Raw genomic sequence first — 25410 nt, forward strand, 5'->3', positions numbered from 1 at the left:
TGGGGTAAGAACAGTACCACATCCTGTCCTAGACTAAAAGTTTCCATCTACTAAGGGAAAAGGAAGACCCAATTGGGATTAGAAGACCCAATCCCTGTCCTAGACTAAAAGGTTCCATCTACTAAGGGAAAGGGAAGACCCAATTGGGATTAGAAGACCCAATCCCAAAACTGAAAGAGCAGCTGACTGAGAATGAGACAGGATCAGAATGGAGATAGTGACCCATGCTCTGTCCCAAGCAGGCTAGCCATCAGGATACCAAAAGTACCTCTGCTGGTGGAGTGGCAAGTGTCTGAAGATATATCCCCATGAGGCTCTTCCCCTTAGAAAAAGAAAATCACAGGCCCAGAATTGTGTCGCTTAGACCCAGTTCCCACACTGGGGCTTCACACTGAGGCTTCAATCCCAGTCTAATTACAATATCAACCACTGCCACCCCCACCCTCCACCCCTGCCCAGAAATGTAGACTTAACTAGTCATGCAGGAAATTTTTCTTTCCATCAGAGCCAGTGAAGTCTGTCTGCTGGGACCTCTCTGTCCCTTAAAAGCAGATGAAGTCATGAATATGAAAAATCCCTTGATTTTTCTCCCAAGAAAATAGACCTGTCCCTGGAACAATCTTCCTCTTTTGCTACTAACTCTGGCCCCACCCTCCCTCTACAAAAACCTATATCACAAGACTGTAATCTCCAAGACAGTATGGTAAAAAAAAGACACACGAAGCAGTGGAACAGAAAGGAGAACCCAGTAATCAATCCTAAACTCTGTGGTCAACTGGCTACATCAAAGCATAAAAGAATGTCCAATGGAAAAAGACAATCTCTTCAACAAATGGTGTTGAGAAAATTGGACAGCCACATGAAGAAGAATGAAACTGGACCGCTTTCTTACACCATACACAAAAAATAGGCTCAAAATGGATGAAAGACCTAAATGTGAGACAGGAATCCATGAAAATCCTAGAGGAGAACATAAGCAGCAACTTCTGTGACCTCAACTGCAGCAATTTCTTGTTAGACAAGAAATCAAGGCAAGGGAAATAAAGGCAAAAATGAGCTACTCAGACTTCATCAAGATAAAAAGCTTTTGCATAGCAAAGGAAACAGCTGACAAAACTAAAAGGCAGCCAACAGAATGGGAGAAGATATTTGCAAATGACATATCAGATAAAGGGCTAGTATCCAAGATCTATAAAGAACTTATCAAACTCAACACCCAAAACACCCAAAAAACAAATAATTCAGTCAGTAAGTGGGCAGAAGACATGAACAGATATTTCTCCAAAGAAGACATACAAGTGGCCAACAGACACATGAAAAAAAAAAAAAAAAAAGTGCTCCACATCACTCAGCATCAGGGAAATACAAATCAAAACCACAATGAGATACCACCTAACACCAGTCAGAATGGCTAAAATTAACAAGCCGAGAAAAAACAAATGTTGGCAAGGATTTGGAGAAAGGGGAATCCTCTTACACTGTTGGTGGGAATGCAAGCTGGTACAGCAACTTTGGAAAACAGCGTGGAAGATCCTCAAAAACTTAAAAAGAGCTATCCTAAATCCTAGCAATTGCACAACTACATATTTACCTCAAAGATAGAAATGTAGTAAACTGAAGGGGCATCCACATCCCAATGCTTTTAGCAGCAATATCCACAATAGATAAAATATGGAAAGAGCCCATATGTCCACTAACAGATGAATGGATAAAGAAGATTATCTCTCTATATATAATAATTGTAAAGTTTTTCCAGGGAGATAAACACAACACCAGGCGAAGTGGGTGCAAGGCAAGATTTATTAAAAACACTCTCCAGCAAAGTTTCAGGGCTCAGGAGAAGGGGAGCCAGGAAAGTTGCCCTGGGAGGAGGTGGACACCCTCGGGTGAGGTTCCGTGACTCTGGAAAGCAGAGTGGCGGAAGTCGCACCCAAGGCAGGGAGGAGGGGGCTTTTAAGGCGTCTTGGGGGAAGCTCAGGGGTCTTTTGGCAAGTTTCCCTTATTCGGATACCTCGCCTGCTCCTCAGGGTCCCATTGGTCCACGGGAGCCCCGGGTGGGAGGGTTTTCAGATTCCTGCTTGGGTCTTTGTTTTCCTATCTGAGCTCGGGTTTTGTGGCAGGAACTTTCACCATCTTAAGTAGCCCTTTCTGCCAGCCCAACAATAATACTCAACCATCAAAAAATGAAATCTTGCCATTTGCAATAATGTAGATGGAACTAGAGAGTATTATGCTAAGTGAAATAATTCAATCAAAGATAGAATTATCCCGTGATTTCGCTCATATGTGGAATTTAATAAACAAAACAGAGGAGTATAGGGGAAGGGAGGGAAAATGAAGCAAGACAAAAATCAGAGAAGGAGACAAACCACACAAGACTTTTAGTCATATGAAACAAACTGAGGGTTGCTGGAGGGGAGGGAGGTATGATGATGGGTTAACTGAGTGACGGGCATTGTATGTAAGGGATGAATCACTATACTCGACCTCTGAAACTAATAACACACAGTATATTAATTAATTGAATTAAAAAAAAAAAAGAACAAGGAAAGTGTGAAGACCTTGGCCAAATGAGAACACTTTTACAAAAGGAGCATCAGACATCTCAACTACTACCTACCGGTCAAGAAACAAAAGAAAAAGAAAAACATGTAAACATGGCATAAATTCTCCCAGATTTTTATTCCATGAAGGTGAGACTCCAGGCCAAGATACAAATATTAAAAAGACATGGAGTTTGCTCTCAAAAAGTCCAAGAACTATAAGGGGAAAAGAAATGTAACTGGGGACAAAAAGGACTGGGAGACAAGAATATATTAACCAAAGTGCAGGTTAAAGTGGTGGAAATTCTCACCAGCAGAGGCTGTTAACACTTAGAATCAAGGAAGTCTCACTGGAGGAAGTGACATCTGATACTTGTGACCCATGGACTTTGCTGGGACTTCATTTACTCTGACTTAAACATTGAAATTTATGTTCCAGAACAAACTCAGAACAACAAATCCTGTTATAATACTTTAATAATATTGATAATCGATCATTAAACAGTCATGAAAGACAAAAGTTGCTTGCAGAAATTTGCAAGGACTTCACTGCTGAGCTGGGTTTATGTAAGTACTGGAGACTGGGCTGCTGAATTCTCACTCCAAAGTGAAACCAGTGCATGGATGTCTCCAGCGTGTTTTCCTGGGAGGAACAGAGGAGTTACTTTGCAGTAGGTGAAGGTGAGGACTGCAGGAGGCAAGAGAAGGGGAAGGAACTGCATTGGAAGCAGGAGGGCTGAGGACAGAATGAAAGGTGGGGGACACATAGGAAAGAGCAGGACGGTGGCTCCAGAGACTTACCAGCGCTTCCAGAGCCAAAGTGCAAGACCTGCCAGAAGCACCAGAGGCACTATCACAGCCAGGAAGACCAAGCCCACGGAGTGGGGCTTCTCTGTGGGTTTGATATACAGAAGTTGTTATTTCCCATCTACCCGGGTTGAACTGCACCTCCCTGGTGCTCCTTGCTCATGTCAGCTTCTGCTTCACCAACCATCCTTCCTTCCTTCACTTCTTCCATCCCTCCTCAGAGATAGGCCCTTCACCAACCCTCCAAATCCTCCCACTCCTGCAGGACCTTCACCCTCAGTTGGTGGATTACACTGATTTTATGTCCTTCTTAATCTGGAGTCCCTAATTTCCCAAAATTTTTAACAAGATCTCCAGTTGTGCTGAAGGACCACACATTCCCTTTCCCAGGCAGACCCGCATTCTTTCTCACCCCAGTAGAGGACGATGTCCTGGCCTCTTAGACTGCTGTGTCTTACCCAGCATGACAGGCCAGCAGCCTCCCTGGATTTCACATCCAAGGACACCTGAAGATACCACGTCCCATCAGCATGGGGCAGAACGTCACCTCGCTGGGTGCCCTGTTGTTCCTGCTCACCACGCATCCACATCACCCACACAGGCTTTGGGTAGAACCCAGAGACGTGGCACACCAGCAGGAGACGGCCAGGACCTGGACTGGGGCCAGTGGACAGCCAGGCTTCTGGTCTCACTGCAGACACAGGACAGGTATTCACAGACTGAGAGGGTAGGTCTTCACACCACTATAGATAGACATATGTTTCCACTTCTAGAAAATTTTCACCATCCTCCCTTCTCCCTCATGTCTCCATCTTATCCTTAATTTAAAAGAAACATTGCAAATATATGATTGCAGGATAGAGACTTATGGAGGGAGGGAGCAGGACTGACCTTGTCGCTGGAGATCTGCATTCCCTGCATCAAGAAGACCCAACAGGAACCGGGGACAGGTGTCACTGAGGTGCCTGTGTAGTCTTAAGTTGATCATATGGTACTGACTGAACAATTTGCACACCTTCTGAGCCTGAATTCCTCCCTTTGGAGATGGTGACCATGACATGTTCTGGAAACTCACTAGATCTGATCCTTGATAAGCAATCCGCAAGTAGCCTACTGAAGGTTCCCCAAATTGCAGGCCACAAACTTTTGCCATCTGTAGCTGAAGGGGATCTGGGAAGAGATACCATGAGTGACAAGACAGGAGAGTGAAAGAAATAAAATAAGTAGAAGCCAAGGATGGTGGAAGCAGTAGAGAGAAGTTAAGGGTATTGAAGGGAATGCAGTAACATTTGGTTTGAGGGGAGGCTCACACACAGAGGAAGTAGTGGTCACTGGAGGAGGAAGAGGTGAATGATTTTAGAAGGAGCAATTGTTGGAGGAGAGACATGAAGGGTGTGGGCAGATAATAAGGAAAGTGTCAGTGGGAAAACTGGAGTAAAAACTATCTAGGGTGAAGGAAATGCAGGGGATGCAGAGGACACATAGACATCAGTGATGGGATCAAATGGGGAGAAAAGCACACAGTTCAAGAAGTCAGTCTCAGAGTGAGGGAGCAGAGGGTGCCTGGTTGGAGGCCAGGGAGAGTAGTGGTCGTAGGAGACAAAAGTGTGAGACAGGAAAGCACAGCCTGTGGTCAATGAGAGGAGTGGGAGAGAGCAGAAGACGTAAACCTTTTCAATAATCAGGGTCTGGCTTCTACATCTTGCTTCAGTTTTATGAGGGGAAGATAAGAGGTCCAGAAACCAGTGGAGGCTCCCCCCCCCCATGAAGAATAAGTAACTCAAGGAGATGCACGTACACCTGCCACCCCATCCCACCCCTGAGCGAGATGAACTCACATTCAAGCTGCCATTCACTGAAATGATCCTTAAATATCAGAGGAAATCTAATGGAGAACGTATGGAGCGCCTTTTCCTGTTCCATCATCTCTTCCTTGCTGAAGTTGCCCTTGGACCAAGGCCACAGGAAAATGAGGGCCCCAGTCTTGCTATTCCAGCCGATAGTCTGCAGCTCACCCAGCCAAGCAGAGGCCCGATTTTGTGTCCAGGAATGGTTGTAGAGGGATGATATCATGATGACTCGAAAGGAGTTTGGATCTTGGAAGTCTGTGGGAAAATTACAGATAAACTTTGGAAGTGGGGAGTGTTGGGAAGGAGAGAGAATGGAGAAGAAGGTGGGAGGAAGAGGAACCAAAATCTGGAGGCCAGAGAAGCCATAGTTTTCTCAGGAGATGTGCGCTGCCCCAGAGCCCTGAGCCTCAAACCCATCCTTCACAAGAGCACAGAGCCCTGGGGCTGGGATGCTCAGGAAATAATCAGGCCAACACTCTTGTCCCAGAGTATGTGCTGGGGAATGCATTCCACAAGTGCACATATGCACATGTACACAAACACACACCCATACAAACTTATACATATTTATACACTCACACAAATGGATACACAGATATACACATATGAACAAGCATAAAGACAAAGGACACAAGTACAATCATGCAAAGACATGTGCACATATCACACACACACACAGACTGGCACACTTGCATCCACAGGGCAAGGCCAGAGTTCTCACCATCTTGACTGTCACCATCTGGGAGGAGAACCACCAGCAACACAAGTTGCAGGAACAGCATTGTACTTGCAGATGTTCTTTCTGTCTCTTACAGAGTCGGTCTTTGACGGTTGTTCTAACAAACCTGCCCCACACATAGCCCTCTCTTCTGACTTCCTTCTCCACACACAAGCCTTCCCTGATTGTCTGCAACAATGCAAATGCTTCCCTTCCTCAACCCTGGATGCCTATTCAGACTCTCACTTCTCCTCCTGGTCAGACCCTCCTCTCTGGTTTCCAGCTTCTCCTTGTCGCCAGCTTCTCCCTTGTTCCCTGTCTCCTGATTTAGTTGCAAGAGAATGAGTCATGTGTGGCATGGAAAAGTGACCTCACCTTTCCTGCTTTTCCTTTTCATCCAGACAGTAACTCCTGAAAATCCATGGCTCCCACCACTCAGCCCTGGACCTGTTGTCACTCTGTCCCTCCTTCCCTTGTGACACCCCCTATGTATTTCCTTCCCCATCTCACTGCCACCCCAGCTCACTCATATCTCTGACTTTGCACTGTTTGTGTTAAAAAAATAAATTAACCAGGTAAATTTGAAGATCTAACTGATTTTATTAATTGATTGAAGAATCAGGCAGCATCCCATCTGGCAGGTAAGAAGACCTCCAACAAGTAGTACAAATGGGAGATTTTTAGAGGAAGGAAGTTGGCAAAAGAATAGAAAGGAGCATTTCAGGGAAGGACACCTTCCCTTAATTGGGAGAGCAGGGATGACCTCGTCTCCTTAGAAAATGGAGGGGACCCATGTGACAGAGTATATCCCTGGTGCTGACCAGAGAATTCATCCCTGATGGGTGAACATTTTGGGGGGAGGTGGAAACTGTAGTTGGGTTAAGAACTAAGCAAAGTTTGGGGACTTGGTCTGGCCTGGGGTGCCATTTATTCCCCAAGCGTTTCTTTTTAAAAGTTGCTCTATTCGCCTGTCCAGATTCCCCCATGATTACTTATATAAGAGTATCAGCAACTACCAATTCAGTATTATTCTTAGGGGAGGAACCAGTAGCCTCACAGAGACTACAGGACATTGAAACATCTGAAGCATATTCCCTCCATTTGACTTTCATTAATATATATTCATTCAACTAACAGTCACTTAACCTGGATCCAAGCACCATGCTACACTTATGAAAACTTAGTGTTCACAATGCAATCACTTTATGCAAGGAGCTTTTAGTCTACCTGGGAAGAAAAATGCATAAACCAAGAACTACACATTTTGGTGTGCTGATTTACTTTTTCTTTGGTTGTTTTGTTTGTTTGTTTGTTTGTTTGTTTGAATTCCACTATAGTAACATATCATGTTATATTAATTCCAGGTATACAATATAGTGATTCAGCAATTCTATACATTACACAGTACTCATCAATATAAGCATCCTAATCCCATTCACCTGTTTCCCCCATTTTCCTACCCACCTCCCCTCTGGGAAACTGTAGTGTGTTCTCTATAGATGAGTCTGGTTTTTCCTTTGTCACACTATTCTTTGTTCCTTTCTTTTGTTTAATTCAAAATTTGAGTGAAACCATAGGTATTTTTCTTTCTCTGACTGACTTATTTCACTTCCTATCATACTCTCTCTCCATTTGTATTGCTGCAAATCACAAGATTTGATTTATTTTTATGGCTGAGTAATATCCCAGTGTGTGTATATACCACATCTTTTTTTCTTTATTCACCCCTTGATGGACACTTGGGCTGCTTTCCTAATTTGGTTTTTGTAAGTAATGCTGCAGGAAACATCAGAACACATATATCTTTTCTTTGTAATGTTTTTACATTCTTTTTCTTTAATGTTCATTTTTTATCCTTTTTTCTCGATTTTAGACATATAATATTGTATAATTTTAAGGTATAGAACATAATGATTTGATACATGTATATTTTGCAAAATGTGTATCATAAGACAACTAATTAAAATTCATCATTTCACATAATGTCAATTTTTTCCTTCCATATAATGAGAACTTTTAAGGTTTTCTCTTAGCACTTTTCATATTCACAATCAGTATTGTTAACTATAGTCATTATGCGATATTTTATTTATTTTTATTTTTTATTTATTTTTATTTATTTCTTTTCAGCATAACAGAATTCATTGTTTTTGCACCACACCCAGTGCTCCATGCAATCCGTGCCCTTCCTAATACCCACCACCTGGTTCCCCCAACCTCCCACTCCCCACCCCTTCAAAACCCTCAGATTGTTTTTCAGAGTCCATAGTCTCTCATGGTTCACCTCCCCTTCCAATTTCCCTCGTTTCCCTTCTTCTCTCCATCTCCCCTTGTCCTCCATGCTATCATGTACTTTTCTTTTATGTATCTTGTGGTAAGACAGTTGGGACCAACCCTCTTCGCAAATCTCACATAGGCAATGTCTCTGTCTTCTGGTATGCATATTTCATCCTCAGGCTTGCTTCTGCTGCTGAAAAATGGATTGTAGTTGTTTCAGGCTATATACCCTGCACCTTAAAACCTAGAACAAGAAAGAACATGTCTATCCCCGGTAAATAACCCTACCCTTGTAAAAGTCTTCTGCCCATGTAAAAGTCAGTCTTTGTAACCTATTCCACCTGTAGCAGGAGTCTAATGCTAAAGCATCAACCTGTGTGAGGATGAGTAGCATCTGTCTGCTAGTTGGCCTGAAATGGGAGTTGCCTGCCCATCCTTCAGCCTGTCACATTGTCAAGATTGTTTTCTCCCAATGACCTCAGACTGACTGGAGTCCAGAACTACACGTGAGGGTAGTGCCAACCAACCAAAAACAACATGGTGGCAATGTGAAGGGCATGTGGTAGACTGTAAACTGGAGAAGCAGCCAGCTGGTCTCATCAGGAGAGAAGATTGGGGAAATACCACTGTTTCCACACCTGTATCCCATAATTTTCACCTTTGCCACCTCTCGCATCTCAATACTATTTTCCAGAAATGTCCACATATGTAACAGTAGAAGCCTGTCTGGAAGTTCCTCTACCCTGAGCCCCTCAATCAGCCTCTAAACAATTAAAACTAAGTTCCAATTAAAACTAGTTCAATCCAAATAAGTTGCTGCACTAACAAACTGGATAAAAACAACAAGGGAAGCCATATTCAAATCAGGAGAACAAGATTTTCAGGTTCCTAAAACAGTGATGACCTTTTCCTCCCCACTACTTGACACTCAGAATGCTCCTGCTGCATGGTCAGGGTTTGAGAAGGGTTCGTTGAGTTAATTAACGAAACCTAGATAACTGAGGCAATGAATGTCTCCACTCCCACTGCCATAGAAGTCATCAGTCACAGAGGGTCCATTGTCATTATTCATGGAGTCTGTCTGTACTGATTGACCTACCTGCTGACACTGATTTGTAAGCCCCAGACCCAGGAGCTGGCTCCTTCTCCTGGACACATAGGGTGACAAGAGTCACCCACCTCAGGGGATCCCACCTGAGGCTGCACCATGTGCTTCTCTGCCTTCCTGTGTTAATTCCCACACTGGAAGTATGTGTCCTATCCATGGTCCATTTGGTGTCACATTTTCTGAATTACATGCTCTCTCTCGTGATTTTAGTGTTTAAAATGGCCATTAAGCCAGAGCTACTGGGCTGACTGGTATTCTTAGGCACAAAGGGAGGATGAGTCTCATAGACAAAACACCTTTTTAGCTAAGACTTACTCAGATTCCTGATGCAGAACTGTGGGGCATGAGTTCAGTGCTACTGAGTAAACAATGTAGTAAATCCAAGAAAAAGGATAAGACACTCATAATTTCTATGTGGAACCACTCAGAAAGTGCTGAACTAACATATGGATGCTATCATAACACTAGAGGAAAGGGGATACGGAGCTATATTCATGGATTCAGAAATGATGACCACTTCTTGTTTGTTTGTTTGTTTCTAAAACCATCACAGATAGCAGAGCCGTGGGGCTGAAAGTCAAAAACACTGGGAAACACAGGATCTAAATTGGAAGTGTTACATACTTCTGAGCTAGTATTTCAGTATGGGGAAAAAGAATGTACAATAAATTATTTACACATATATATGTGTAAATAATTTATTTTAATATATATTAGATATTATATGATATATTATATATGATGATATATTAATTATTAATATTAATAATATAATATAAAATATATATTTAATAGAGCATAAAATAAATTATTTAATAGAGCATGAAATAAATTATTTACATATATATTTGTAAGTAATTTATTTTTATATATAATATAGTATTAATTATTCATATTAATAATATAATAATACAATATAAATTCTATATTATATATATTTCCTTAATATATATTTCCTTTATATATATATATATATAAAGGAAACTGTCCTTAAACAGAAACAAATGAAACAAGGCTGGGTAGTCATCAGTTGGCAAGCATTGTGAGTAAAGACTCCCAGGAACCCGGCTCCAAATTTGCACCAGGAGCCATGGTTCACTTCACGGACCCCATGTCCTCAGTGACTACAACCCAACAGCCCGAACGCCAGAATGAACTGCAAGCATCCTCCTTGCGGAATCTCTCTTCATTCTAGAGGACAGCAGTCTTCTTTTTTCTATATTTTCTCTTTTCCTTTTAAGGACACACTGTCACTGCTACCTCTGAGGCATCACATTTTATGCACTTGTGAATCCTCTGCTGATTCTGCAAAAACATAAATTGTGATTCAGGAGGTCTGTCCTGAGGACAAGGCCCTGTATTTTTTAAAAGCCCTGAGGTGACCACTCTGATGCTGTCCTGGAGCCCCACAAATAGCAAGGGTCCGAATCCTGTTTTCCTCCTTTACTTCAGAATACTTGGAGGAATGGGTCCAGTGTAGTAGGTTTATTAGTTAAATAATAGAAATCTTCACAGGAAAACCTGTTTCTACTTAGGGGCTTGGAGATGTCAGCAGAAACAGGGAAAGACTAAAGACCTTGGCCGAGTAAGAAAACTTACAAAAAAAGAAAAAAAATGTCTCAACTACTGCAAAATGCCAGGGAGCAAAAGAAAAAAACTCTAATTTTGTCGTAAATTCAATATGTATTTCATTGAGCACATATTCCATGCAGGTGAGACTCCTTGTCAAGGAAACAAATATTGAAAGGATATGGTTATTGCTCTCAACAATCCTAAGACTTAGAAGGGAAAAAGAACCTAACCAGGAACAAGAAGGGCCAAGAATCAAAAACAGATTAGCCAAAGTGCAGGTTAAAGTGGTGGAAATTCTTGGGACGCCTGGGTGGCTCAGTTGGTTGGACGACTGCCTTCTGCTCAGGTCATGATCCTGGAGTCTCGGGATCGAGTCCCTCATCGGGCTCCCAGCTCCATGGGGAGTCGGCTTCTCTTTCTGACCTTCTCCTCGCTCATGCTCTCTCTCACTGTCTCTCTCTCAAATAAGTAAATAAAATCTTAAAAAAAAAAAAAAAAAAAGTGGTGGAAATTCTCACCAGGCAGAGACTGCTTGCACTTTGTTTTTGTTGGTTGGTTGGTTGGTTGGTTTTTGTTTTTTATATATTCTTTTTTTTAATGTTCAGTTAGACAGCAATATAGTACATCATAAGTTTTTGATGTCGTGTTCAATGATTCATTGGTTGCATAAAACACCCAGTGCTCATCACAACACATGCCCCATTTCTGAATCAGGGAGGCCTCACTAAAGGAAGTGACATCTAATGCCTGTGACACATGAGTGTTGGGACTTCATTTTACACTGAGTTAAATTTTGAGATTTAAGTTCCAGAACCAAGTCAGAACAACAAATCCTGCTAAATTACACTGAGCTTATATTGACCATTGATCATTACACAAAAATGAAAGACAAAGTTGCACACAGAGATTTACAAGGATGTCACTGCTGAGCTGGGCGTAGGTAAGTACCGGAGCCTGGGCTGCTGGGATCTCGTTCAGAAAGGAGGTCAGTGCATGGAAGTCTCCAGTGTGTTTTCCTGGGAGCAATAGAGGAAGAAGTCACTCTGTGGCAGGCGGAGGTGAGGACTGCAAAGGAGAAGGGTGCTCGGAGCAGGAGAGCTGAGGACAGACTGAAAGGTGGGAGGAAAGAGCAGGAAGGTGGCTCCACAGACTTACCTGCACTTCCAGAGCCACAATGCCAGACCTGCCAGAAGCACCAGGGGCACCATCACCGCCAGGAAGACCAAGCCCATGGAGTGGGGCTGCTCTGTGGGTTCAGTGCGTAGACAGTATCATGTCTCATCCAGCCAGTACTGAAATCTACCTCCCTGGTCCTCTTTGCTCTTGTCACCCTCTCTCTCACCAACTGCCCTCCTCCTTTTACTTCTCCCATTTCTCCTCAGAGATGTACCCTTCACCCAACCTGATGCATCCTCCCACAACTGTACGACCCTCACCCTCAGCGCTTCCATTTCTTGAATTAGTGATTGTGTATCCTTTTTGGTCTGGAGTCCCTAGATTCCCAAATTTTTCATCAGGCTCCCCAGCTTTCCAAGAGGAAGACCTCCCTCTTTCCCAGCTGGGTCCCAGCTCTTTCTCACCCCAGTAGAGGACCAAGTCCTGGCCTCTTAGACTGCTGTGTCTCACTCGACATGACAGGCCAGAAGCCTCCGTGGCTTTCACATCCAAGGACACCTGAAGATACCATGTCCCATCAGCATGGGGCAGAACGTCACCTCACCGAGTCCCCTGCTGCTCCTGCTCACCCTGCATCCACATCACCCAGACAGGCTTTGGGTAGAACCCAGAGATGCAGCACACCAGCAGGAGATGGCCAGGACTGGTACTACTGCCAGTAGATAGCCAGGCCTCTGGGCTCACTGCAGAGACAGGATATGTGTTCATAGACTGAGAGGGTAGATCACTTTAGGTAGACACATCTTTCTACCTCTAGAAACCTTTCACCATCCTCCATTCTCCTTCTTGGCTCTTTTATACCATGAATTTGAGGGAATGGTACAAATTTATGAGTGCAGAGTAGAGAATTCATGAAGGGAGGGAGCAGGACTGACCTTGTCGCTGGAGATCTGCCTTTCCTGCATCAAGAAGACTTGAGAGATAACGGGGACAGTAGTTAATGATGAGCTTATGCATTAGTTCATTGCCTTCATGGTCCTCATTGAGTAGTCTGCAGAACTGCTGAGCCCTACTTCCTCCTGTTGGAGATGGCCACCATGACGTGTTCTGGAAACTCACAAGATCTGATCCTTGATGAGCAATCCTCATGAAGCCTACTGATGGTTCCCCAAAATGCAGCTCACAGCCTCCTGCCAGCTGTACCTGGAAGGGATCTGGAGAAGAGAGACTGTGAGTTTCAGGACAGGGGGAGTGAATAAGATGAAATGAGATGAGTGGAAACCAAGGTAATGGAAGCAAAAGTGAAGTCCAGGGGATTGGAGGGCATGGAACACACTTTGGTTTGAGGCAAAATTCACACAAAATGGAAGTGGTAGTGGATGGGGGCAGAGGAAGAGGTAAATTATTGAGGAAGGAAGAAGTGTTAGAGGAGAAAGACGAAAGGTGTGGGCAGAGAATAAGGAAGGACTCAGTGGAAGAGCTGAGGTAAAAACCATCTAGGATGAAGGGAGTGTAGGGGGTACAGAGAATATGTAGGCAGAGTTCACTGATGTGATTGAGTGTGGAGAGTCAGTCACATAGTGAGGGAGCAAAGGGTGCCTGCTAGGAGGCCAGGGAAAAGAGGGGTCATGGGAGATGCTAGTGGGAGACAGGAGAACACAACCTGTGGTCAATGAGAGGAGTGGGAGAGAGCAGAAGACGTGAAAGTTTTGAAGAATCAGGATCTGGCTTCTACCCTCTACCCACACATGTGTGATTCAGATTTATGTTGGGGAGGCTTGAGGTTCAGAAGCCACAGAAATCTCTTCCCTAGTGGAAGAAAGAACTCAAGGAGACACACACGGCCACCTCCATTCCACCTCTGAGGGAATAGAACTCACATTCAAGCCGCCATTCACTGAAATGGTCATGAAAACACTGGGGCATTCCAACGATGTTTGAATACAGTGACTCTTCTGCTGTAATCACCTCCTCATTGCTTAAGTTGCCTTTGGACCAAGGCCACAAGAAAATGAAAGCTCCAGTCTTGTTGTTCCAGCCGTGAGTCTGCATCTCATCCAGCCAAGCTGAGGCAAAATTTTGTGTCCAGGAACGGTTGTAGAGGGATAAGGTCAGAATGAATCGGAAGGAGATAGGCTCCTGGAAGACTGTGGGAAAAAACACAGAAAGACTGATGAAAAGGAAGGCATTGGGAAGAGGAAAGAATGGAGAAAAAGGTGCCATGAAGGGGAACCAAACTCTGGAGGCCAAAAATCTGGAGGCCAGGGAAGCCATCGTTGTCTCAGGAGACATGTGCTGCTCCAGAGTCCCAAGCTTCTAACCCTTCCTTCAGAGCAGCACAAGGCCCTGGGGTCAAAATACTCAGGAAGGAACCAGGCTGACACTCTCATCCCCAGGTATGTTCTGGGGAACCCACACCACAGTGCAGATACACACACACACACACACACACACACACAAACAATAACACACACTACAAGTGCACAGATGCTCATATACACAAACACAATTACACAAAAGAACATGCACAGATACATATACATGCAAGTATACAGTCACAGAAACATATGTATACAAACATGCATAATCATACATATATTAAAACACACAGGGGCGCCTGGGTGGCTCAGTGGGTTAAGCCTCTGCCTTCAGCTCAGGTCATGATCTCAGGGTCCTGGGATCGAGCCCCACATCGGGCTCTCTGCTCAGCGGGGAGCCTGCTTCCTCCTCTCTCTCTGCCTGCTTCTCTGCCTACTTGTGATTTCTGTCTGTCAAATAAATAAATAAAATCTTTAAAAAAATAACCCACACATACAGTCACACAAGCATATCTACACACACTCACGCACACACACACATGTACCCACTGGGCAGGACCAGAGTTCTCACCATCTTCACTGTCACCATCTAGGAGCAGAACAACCAGCAGCACAAGTTGCAGGAACAGCATTGTACTTGCAGATGTTCTGTCTCTTACAAAGTCAGTCCTTGATGATCGTTCTAACAAATCTACCCCACACACAGCACCTCTCTTCTGACTTCCTTCTCCATATACCAGCCTTCTCTGAGTCTTTGTGACAATACAAATGTGCTCCTCCCTCAACCCTGGACAGCTACACAGACTCTCACTTCCCCTCCTGGTCTGACCCTCCTCTCTGGCTTCCAGCTTCTCCCTGTCACCCGTTTCCATCCTGTTGCCCATCTCCTAATTCAGTTGCTGCAGAACCAGTCCTGTGTGGTATAGAATAGTGACCACACCTCTCATGCCTTTCTTTCTCATCCAGGCAATGACCCATGGTAAAACACAGCCCCTGGCACCCAGCCTTGAACCCTGCTGTCACTCTGTCTCTCCTGCCCTTGTGACACCCCCTATATGTTTCCATCCCCATTCTCCCCCACCCCAGCTCATTCACATCTCTGAATTCTCCCTGCTTGTGTGAAAAAAAAAATCAACCAGGTAAATTTGAAGATCTGGTTGGTGGTTGGTTTTATTAAGTGACTCAAGAATTAGGCAGCATCCCATCTGGCAGGTAAGAGGAACTCTGTGGAGTGGTGCAAATGGAAGGTTTGTATAGGAATGAAGTTGACAAAACAAGAGAAAGGAATGTCAAGGAAGGTCACCTTCCCTTAACTGGGAGAGCAGGGAGGCTTACCATGCAGGTGCCTCTCCTCCTTGGGGATAGAGAGGACCCATGTGACAGAATACCTCACTGGTGCTGGCCAGAGAATTCTCCACTGACAGGTGAGCATTTCTGGGGGAGGTTGGAACTGCAGTTAGGTTATGGATCACCAAAATTCGGTGACCTAGCCTGACCCATGGGTTTCTTTTTATTGGCTACTCTATTTGCTTGTCCAGATTCTCGCATGATTGTCTGTGTAACAGTACCAGCAACCACGAGTCCACTGTTATTCCTAGAGAGGAACCAGCAGCCATCACAGAGACCACAGGACACTGAAACACCGGAAGTATACCTCCTCAGCCTGATTTGCATTAATATGTATTCACTCGCCAAACAGTCACTTAGCACCTGCCTGGATCCAAGCACTGTGCTACACTCATGAAAATGCAGTGTTCACAGTGCAATTACTTTAAACGAGGAGCTTTTAGTCTATTTTGGAAAAAACCATAAACCAAGAACTATAACTTTTGATATGCTGAGTTAGTTTTCATGTGTTCGTTTGTTCTTTTCTTTAAACTCAGTTAACACACAGTGTTATATTAGGGTCTGATGTACAATAGAGTGATTCAGGAATTCGATACATTACTCAGTGTTCGTGAGTGTCAGTATAATTCTAATCCCTTTCATATACTTTTCCCATTCCCTACCCACCTCCCCTTTGAGAACCAGTAGTGTGTTCTCTGTAGATGTCGATTTTTTTTCCTTTGCTTCTTTCTCTACGGCCCTTCCCATCCATGCTGTTTCAAATGGCAAGATTTCAGGCATTTTAATGGCTGAGTAATATTCTGCTGTGTATACATATCACATCTTTTTTTCATTATTCATCTGTCTATGAACACTTGTGCAGCTTCTACAGTTTGGTTATTGTAATTAATGTGGCAGTAAACATTGGGGTGTATGTTTCTTTTCATTTTAGTGTTTTCACATTCTTTGGGTAAATATCCAGTAGTACAGTTACTGGATCAGGTGGTATTCCTATTTTCAATGTTTTGAGGAACCTCCATACTGTTTGCCACAGTGACTGCCCCAGTTTGCATTCCCACCAAGAGGGCTTCAGCGTTCCTTTTCCCACACATACTCCCCACCACTTATTCTTGTGTGTGTTTTTAAGTTTAGCCAATATGGCAGGTGTGGGGTGATATCTCATTGTGGTTTTCATTTGCATTTCCTTGATGATAAGTGATGTTGAATATTATTTCATGTTATATTGGGCATCCAGATGTCTTTTTTGTGAAACAGCTATTCATGCCTTTTGCCCATTGTTTAATTGAATAATTTGTTCCTTGTTGTTGAGTTGTACAAGTTTTCTTGTTTTTTACAGGTTCTTTATATCATTTGGAGTAATAACCCATTATCAGATATGTCATTAACAAATGTCTATTCACATTCAGTAGACTGTCTTTCAGTTTTGCTGATTGCTTCCCTTCCTGCACACAAGCTTTTTATTTTGATGTAGTTCCAATAGTTTACTTTTGCTTTTCTTTCCCTTGCTTCAGGAGACATTTATAAAAATATTGCTGGGGCCAATGTCAGAGACCTTACTGTCTGTTCTATCTTCTGGGATTTTAATGATTCAAGTTTGACATTTAAGTCCTTAATCCCACTTTGAGTTTACTTTGTGAATAGTATAAAAAAGTGACCCAGTTTCATCCTTTAACCTTAGAGCTGTCCAGTATTCCCAACACCATTTTTTCCTTTTTTTTTAATTTTTAATTTTTAAATTTTTTAATAAACATATGATGTATTTTTATCCCCAGGGGTACAGGTCTGTGAATCACCAGATTTACACATTTCACAGCACTCATCATAGCACATATCCTCCCCAATGTCCATGCCCCACCACCCTCTCCCGTCCCCCCTCCCCCCAGCAACCTTCAGATTGTTTTTTGAGATTGAGTCTTTTATGGTTTGTCTTCCTCCTGATCCCATCTTCTTTCATTTTTTTTCCCTACCTCCCAAACCCCCTACATTGCATCTCCACTTCCTCATATCAGGGAGATCATATGATAGTTATCTTTCTCTGATTGACTTATTTTGCTAAGCATAATACCCTCTAGTTCCATCCATGTTGTCGCAAATGGCGAGATTTCATTTCTTTTGATGGCTGCATAGTATTCCATCTTCTTTATCCATTCATCGATTGATGGACATCTAGTTTCTTTTTGGCTATTGTAGACATTGCTACTATAAACATTCAGGTGCATGTGCCCCTTCAGAGCACCACGTTTGTATCTTTAGGATATATACCCAGTAGTGCAATCACTGGGTCATAGGGTAGCTCTATTTTCACTGTTTTCCAGAGTGGTTGCACCAGCTTGCATTCCCACCAACAGTGTAGGAGGGCTCCCCTCTCTCCGCATCCTTGCCAGCATCTGTCATTTCTTGACTTGTTAATTTTAGCCATTCTGACCGGTGTGAGGTGGTATCTCATTGTGGTTTTGATTTGTATTTCCCTGATGCTGAGTGATGTGGAGCATTTTTTCATGTGTCTGTTGGCCATCTGGATGTCTTCTTTGCAGAAATGTCTGTTCATGTCCTCTGCCCATTTCTTGATTGGATTATTTGTTCTTTGGGTGTTGAGTTTGGTAAGTTCGTTATAGATTTTGGATAGCTAGCGCTTTATCTGATATGTCGTTTGCAAATATCTTCTCCCATTCTGTCAGTTGTCTTTTGGTTTTGTTAACTGTTTCCTTTGCTGTGCAAAAGTTTTGATCTTCATGAAGCCTCAATAGTTAATTTTTGCCCTTGCTTCTGTTGCCTTTGGCGATATTCCTAGGAAGAATTTGCTGCAGTTGAGGTCAAAGAGGTTGCTGCCTGTGTTCTCCTCAAGGATTTTGATGGATTCCTTTCTCACATTGAGGTCCTTCATCCATTTTGAGTCTATTTTCATGTGTGGTGTAAGGAAATGGTCCAATTTCATTTTTCTGCATGTAGCTGTCCAATTTTCCCAACACCATTTATTGAAGAGGCTGTCTTTTTTCCATTGGACATTCTTTCCTGCTTTGTCAAAGATTAGTTGACCATAGAGTTGAAGGTCTATTTCTGGGCTCTCTATTCTGTTCCATCGATCTATGTGTCTGTTTCTGTGCCAGTACCATGCTGTCTTGATGAAGACAGCCTTGTAATAGAGCTTGAAGTCCGGAATCGTGATGCCACCAACTTTGGCTTTGTTTTTCAATATTCCTTTGACTATCCGAGGTCTTTTCTGGTTCCATATAAATTTTAGGATTATTTGTTCCATTTCTTTGAAAAAATGGATGGTATTTTGATAGTAATTGCATTAAATGTGTAGATTGCTTTAGGTAGCATAGACATGTTCACAATATTTGTTCTTCCAATCCAGGAGCATGGAACATTTTTCCATTTCTTTGTGTCTTCCTCAATTTCTTTCATGAGTACTTTATAGTTTTCTGAGTGTAGATTCTTTGCCTCTTTGGTTAGGTTTATTCCTAGGTATCTTATGGTTTTGGGTGCAATTGTAAATGGGGTTGACTCCTTAATTTTTCTTTCTTCTGTTTTGTTGTTAGTGTAAAGAAATGCAACTGATTTCTGTGCATTGATTTTATATCCTGACACTTTACTACATTCCTGTACAAGTTCTAGCAGTTTTGGAGTGGAGTCTTTTGGGTTTTCCACATATAGTATCATATCATCTGCAAAGAGTGATACTTTGACTTCTTCTTTGCCAATTCTGATGCCTTTAATTTCTTTTCGTTGTCTGATTGCTGAGGCTAGGACTTCTAGTACTATGTTGAATAGCAGTGGTGATAATGGACATCCCTGACGTGTTCCTGACCTTAGTGGAAAAGCTTTCAGTTTGTCTCCATTGAGAATAATATTTGCAGTGGGGTTTTCATAGACAGTTCTAATAATATTGAGGTATATGCCCTCTATCCGTACACTCTGAAGAGTTTTAATCAGGAAGGGATGCTGTACTTTGTCAAATGTTTTTTCTGCATCTATTGAGAATATCATATGGTTCTTGTTCTTTCTTTTATTAATGTATTGTATCACATTGATTGATTTGCGGATGTTGAACCAACTTTGCAGCCCTGGAATAAATCCGACTTGGTCGTGGTGAATAATCCTTTTAATGTACTGTTGGACCCTATTAGCCAGTATTTTGGTGAGGGGGTATACAAGATGGCGGGGAAGTAGGAGGAAGCACCATTTCAACCTGTACCCTAAAGTGAGCTGATTACTTACCAAAGAGCTCTGATCACCCATGAAATCAGCCTGATATCAGAATTGTACATGTTTGGATCTCTATAGGGGCAGTATTTTGGTGAGACTTTTCACATCTGTGTTCAGATGTGTTCAGGATATTGGTCTATAATTCTCTTTTTTGATGGGATCCTTGTCTGGTTTTAGGATCAAGGTGATGCTGGCCTCATAAAATGAGTTTGGAAATTTTCCTTCCATTTCTATTTTTTGGAACAGTTTCAGGAGAATAGGAATTAGTTCTTCTTTAAATGTTTTGTAGAATTCCCCAGGGAAGCCGTCTGGCCCTGGGCTTTTGTTTGTTTGGAGATTTTTGATGACTGTTTCAATCTCCTTACTGGTTATGGGTCTGTTGAGGTTTTCTATTTCTTCCTGGTTCAGTTTTGGTAGTTTATATGTCTCTAGGAATGCATCCATTTCTTCCAGATTGTCAAATTTGTTGGCGTAGAGTTGCTCATAGTATGTTCTTATAATTGTTTGTATTTCTTTGGTGTTAGTTGTGATCTCTCCTCTTTCATTCATGATTTTATTTATTTGGGTCCTTTCTCTTTTCTTTTTGATAAGTCTGGTCAGGGGGTTGTCAATTTTATTGATTCCTTCAAAGAACCAGCTCCTAGTTTCATTGATTTGCTCTATTGTTTTTTTGGTTTCTCTTTCATTGATTTCTGCTCTAATCTTTGTGATTTCTCTTCTCCTGCTAGATTTAGGGTTTCTTTCTTGTTCTTTCTCCAGCTCCTTTAGATGTAGGGTTAGGTTGTGTATTTGAGACCTTTCTTGTTTCTTGAGAGAAAGGCTTGTACCGCTATATATTTTCCTCTCAGGACTGCCTTTGTTGTGTCCCACAGATTCTGAACTGCTGCGTTTTCATTATCATTTGTTTCCATGAATTTTTTCAATTCTTCTTTAATTTCCTGGTTGACCCATTCATTTTTTAGAAGGATGCTGTTTAGTCTCCATGTATTTAGGTTCTTTCCAAATTTCCTCTTGTGATTGAATTCTAGCTTCAGGGCATTGTGATCTGAAAATATGCAGGGAATGATCCCAATCTTTAGATACCAGTTGAGACCTGATTTATGATCCAGGATGTGGTCTATTCTGGAGAATGTTCCATGTGCACTAGAGAAGAAAGTGTATTCTGTTGCTTTGGGATGGAATGTTCTGAATATATCTGTGATTTCAGTGTGTCATTTAAGGCCTTTATTTCCTTGTTGGCCTTTTGCTTAGATGATCTGTCCATTTCAGTGAGGGGAGTGTTAAAGTCCCCTACTATTATTGTATTATTGTCGATGTATTTTTTTTATTTTGTTATTAATTGGTTTATATAGTTGGCTGCTCCCATGTTAGGGGCATAGATATTTAAAATTGTTAGGTCTTCTTGTTGGACAGACCCTTTGAGTGTGATATAGTGTCCTTCCTCATCTCTTATTATAGTCTTTGGCTTAAAATCTAATTGATCTGATATAAGGATTGCCACCTCTGCTTTCTTCTGATGTCCATTAGCATAGTACATTGTTTTCCACCCCCTCACTTTAAATCTGGAGGTGTCTTTGGGTCTAAAATAAATTTCTTGTAGGCAGTATATTAATGGGTTTTGTTTTTTAATCCATTCTGATACCCTGTTTTTTACACCATTCTGATACCCAATCAAAAGATTGGGGAATTTAGCCCATTAACATTCAGGGTAACTATCGAGAGATATGAATTTAATGCCATTGTATTGCCTATAAGGTGACTGTTACTGTATATTGTCTCTGTTTCTTTCTCTTTTTTTTAAAGATTTTATTTATTTAACAGACAGAGATCACAAGTAGGCAGAGAGGCAGGCAGAGAGAGGAGGAAGCAGGCTCCCCGCCAAGCAGAGAGCCCAATGCGGGGCTCGATCCCAGGACCCTGGGATCATGACCTGAGCTGAAGGCAGAGGCTTTAACCCACTAAGCCACCCAGGTGCCCCTCTCTGTTTCTTTCTGATCTGCTAGTTTTAGGCTCTCTCTTTGCTTAGAGGACCCCTTTCAATATTTCCTATAGAGCTGGTTTGGTGTTTGAAAATTCCTTCAGTTTTTGTTTGTCCTGAAAGCTTTATATCTCTCCTTCTATTTTCAATGATAACCTAGCTGGAAATAGTATTCTTGGCTGCATGTTTTTCTCGTTTAGTGCTCTGAATATATCATGCCAGTTCTTTCTGGCCTGCCAGGTCTTTGTGGATAAGTCCACTGCCAATCTAATGTTTTTACCATTGTATGTTACAGACTTCTTTTCCTGGGCTGCTTTCAGGATTTTCTCTTTGTCACTAAAACTTGTAGTTTACTATCAGGTGACGGGGTGTGGACCTATTTTTATTGATTTTGGGGGCGTTCTTTGCATCTCCTGGATTTTGATGTTTGTTCCCTTTGCCATATTAGGGAAATTCTCTCCAATAATTCTCTCCAATATACCTTCTGCTCCCCTCTCTCTTTCTTCTTCTTCTGGAATCCCAATTATTCTAATGTTGTGTCATCTTATGGTGTCACCTATCTCTCAAATTCTCTCCTTGTGGTCCATTATTTGTTTGTCTCTCTTTTGCTCAGCTTCTTTATTCTCTGTCATTTGGTCTTCTATGTCACTAATTCTTTATTCTGCCTCATTTACCCTAGCAGTAAGAACTTCCATTTTTGATTGCACCTCATTAATAGCTTTTTTAATTTCAACTTTGTTAGATTTTAGTTCTTTTATTTTTCCAGAAAGGGCTTTTATCTCTCCAGAGAGGGTTTCTCTAATATCTTCCATACCTTTTTTGAGCCCGGCTAGAACCTTGAGAATTGTCATTCTGAACTCTAGATCTGTCATATTACCAATGTCCGTATTGATTAGGTCCCCAGGCTTAGGTATTTCCTCTTGTTCTTTTTTTTGTGGTGAGTTTTTCCACCTTGTCATTTTGTCCAGATAAGATTTGCTTTCTCCTCCTCTGGAATTCCGCTGTTCTCCTTGGTGAGTGAAGTTGGTCTTGGCTGGTTTCTTATTGATCTTCTGGGGGTGGAGCCTGTTATAGTGATTCTCAAGGGTCTTTGCCAGAGGAGGAATTGCCCCGCCCTTATCAGGGGCCAGGCTAATTCCGGTGGAATTTTGATCGGAATAGCATTAAAAGTATAGATTGCTCTAGGCAGTATAGACATTTTAGCAGTGTTTATTCTTCCAATCCAAGAGCATGGAATGGTCTTACATCTTTTTGTGTCTTCTTCAATTTCTTTCATGAGTGTTCTGTAGTTCCTTGAGTACAGATCCTTTACCTCTTTGGTTAGGTTTATTCCCAGGTATCTTATGGTTCTTGGTGCTATAGTAAATGGAATCGATTCTCTAATTTCCCTTTCTGTCTTTTCATTGTTAGTGTATAAGAAAGCCACTGATTTCTGTACATTGACTTTGTATCCTGCCACGTTGCTGAATTGCTGTATGAGTTCTAGTAGTTTGGAGGTGGAGTCTTTTGGGTTTTCCATATAAAGAATCATGTCATCTGCAAAGAGAGAGAGTTTGACTTCTTCATTACCAATTTGGATACCTTTTATTTCCCTTCATTGTCTGATTGCTGTTGCTAGGACTTCTAATACTATGTTGAACAAGAGTGGTGAGAGTGGGCATCCTTGTCGTGTTCCTGATCTCAACGGGAAGGATGCAAGCTTTTTCCCATTGAGGATGATATTTGCTGTGGGTCTTTCATAGATAGATTTGCTGTGATCACCAAGACAGCATGGTATTGGCATAAAAACAGACACATAGACCAGTGAAACAGAGTAGAGAGCCCAGATATGGACCCTCAACTTTATGGTCAAATAATCTTCGACAAAACAAGAAAAAATATACAGTGGAAAAAAGACAGTCTCTTCAATAAATGGTGCTGGGAAAACTGGACAGTTATATGTAGAAGAATGAACCTTGACCATTCTCTTACACTGAACACAAAGATAAACTCAAAATGGATGAAAGACCTCAACGTGAGACAGGAATCCATCAGAATCCTAGAGGAGAACATAGGCAGTAATCTCTTCGATATCAGCCACAGCAACTTCTTTCAAGATATGTCTCCAAAGGCAAAGGAAACTAAAGCGAAAATAAACTTTTGGGACTTCATCAAAATCAAAAGCTTCTGCACAGCGAAGGAAACAGTCAAAAAAACAAAGAGGCAACCCACGGAATGGGAGAAGATATTTGATTGGATCTTTTTTATGCTTTCTATCTATTGGTTGAGGATCTCAGTAGGGCCTCTACTCTTTTCTTAAGTATAGCAAGTATTTTTATGACCATTACTTTAAATTCTTTGTCAGGTGTAACACTTATCCTCTTTCTACTTAACTCTCTATGTGAATTTATTCTGTTTTTTTTTCTTTTCTTTTTTTTTTTTAATTCTTTATTTTTTATACGTTTTTTCATGGGATATAGTCCTGTGTCTCCTCATTGTGTCCAATTCTATTTCTTTGTGTCAGGAAGGTTAGCTATGTCTCCTACTCTTCAAAGTAGTGACTTTATAAAGAAGAGATTATGTAGTGACCTTCAGTTCAGTGTCCCTTATTTTTCAGGACCTTGCACTGCAAGAGTGTTTCCTATGTGAGATGCATGTGCCCTCCTGTGGTGGTTGAGCCACTTTAGTTTCAGTCCTTTCATTTTAAATGGCTCTCATTGCCTGTTGTGGGCCAGATTTAGTACCTTTTGTGTTAGTGGCCAGTTGGACCCCCTTGGGGTTAAGTTGTGTCAAACCAAGCATTTTCTAGAGATGAAATATCAGTGAACTGCAGGGCACATTTTCTAAGTTGTCCCCTGATAAGTTTCATTGTTGGGAGGGCCCTACCATTAGACCAGATGTCTGCTACCAGGCCACATCTGGGGCCTGAGTCAGATGTTCTTGTGGTAATCCTCCCCTCTCCCTGGAGCAGGACTCCCATGGAACAGTATGGGCTGCTTGCACACTCCCAGGTTTGTGACACCAATTAGGAAAGGCCCTATCAAAAGTCTATTGCAGAAGGCAGATCTTCAGAAGAGTATGGTGGTGGGAGACAGCGTGTTAGTAAGGCTTGTATAAGATTATCTTGGAAAAAGACTGCAGCCAATGGATGCAGGCAGCTTGTCCTTTCATCTCTGTAAAATCCCTCATGTCAATTTTTACCATTAATGTAGCCAGCAATGTGACAACATAGCAATGTAGTCAGCAATTCCTGACTAGTGGTTTGCTGGAAATCCATAAAAACACCCAGGAGAGGGATCGTTCCAGATGCCAGGGCTAACAAGCAAGACAGAGTAAGAGTGTCACAAGATAAGGGCACATGAGAAAAAAGCAAGCATATTTTGAAGCATTGAGAGAAGGAAAGCAAAGTCAGGAGGCACATTGCAAGGAAGAGAGACATTGGCCCATTGTCCCCTGGGGGCCACATCCATGTCCATTGGTGGGGTTGGGGGGAATCTTCAGTCCCTAAGGACAAAAATCCACCTTGTGCTAAAACTACTCAAAGGAGGTATTGGCTGGTGTAACTGTGGAGCTTAGGGTCACTGGGGC

General features: G+C 42.2%; 2 protein-coding genes across 2 annotated transcripts; both read right to left on the reverse strand.

Annotated features, from left to right (window-relative positions):
* Positions 1 to 3340: 3340 nt before the first annotated feature.
* LOC123393721 (T-cell surface glycoprotein CD1a-like) lies at positions 3341 to 6087 on the reverse strand. Its single transcript, XM_045086547.1, has 5 exons — positions 5922 to 6087; positions 5189 to 5455; positions 4242 to 4520; positions 3763 to 4041; positions 3341 to 3435 (listed from the first exon to the last, which is right to left on the reverse strand). The coding sequence occupies exons 1-5, from the start codon at positions 5980 to 5982 to the stop codon at positions 3341 to 3343; spliced, it is 981 nt and encodes a 326-aa protein (XP_044942482.1). The 5' UTR covers positions 5983 to 6087.
* Positions 6088 to 11561: 5474 nt separating this feature from the next.
* Positions 11562 to 15028, reverse strand: LOC101690926 (T-cell surface glycoprotein CD1a-like). The gene is made up of 5 exons (XM_045086548.1): positions 14881 to 15028; positions 13872 to 14138; positions 12456 to 13205; positions 12031 to 12121; positions 11562 to 11891 (listed from the first exon to the last, which is right to left on the reverse strand). The coding sequence occupies exons 1-3, from the start codon at positions 14939 to 14941 to the stop codon at positions 12901 to 12903; spliced, it is 633 nt and encodes a 210-aa protein (XP_044942483.1). The 5' UTR covers positions 14942 to 15028; the 3' UTR covers positions 11562 to 11891; positions 12031 to 12121; positions 12456 to 12900.
* Between the last annotated feature and the right edge of the window lie 10382 nt (positions 15029 to 25410).

Source organism: Mustela putorius, unplaced genomic scaffold (genome assembly GCF_011764305.1).
Source record: "Mustela putorius furo isolate JIRA1106 unplaced genomic scaffold, ASM1176430v1.1 tig00000997_pilon_pilon_pilon, whole genome shotgun sequence".
NCBI lineage: Eukaryota > Metazoa > Chordata > Mammalia > Carnivora > Mustelidae > Mustela > Mustela putorius.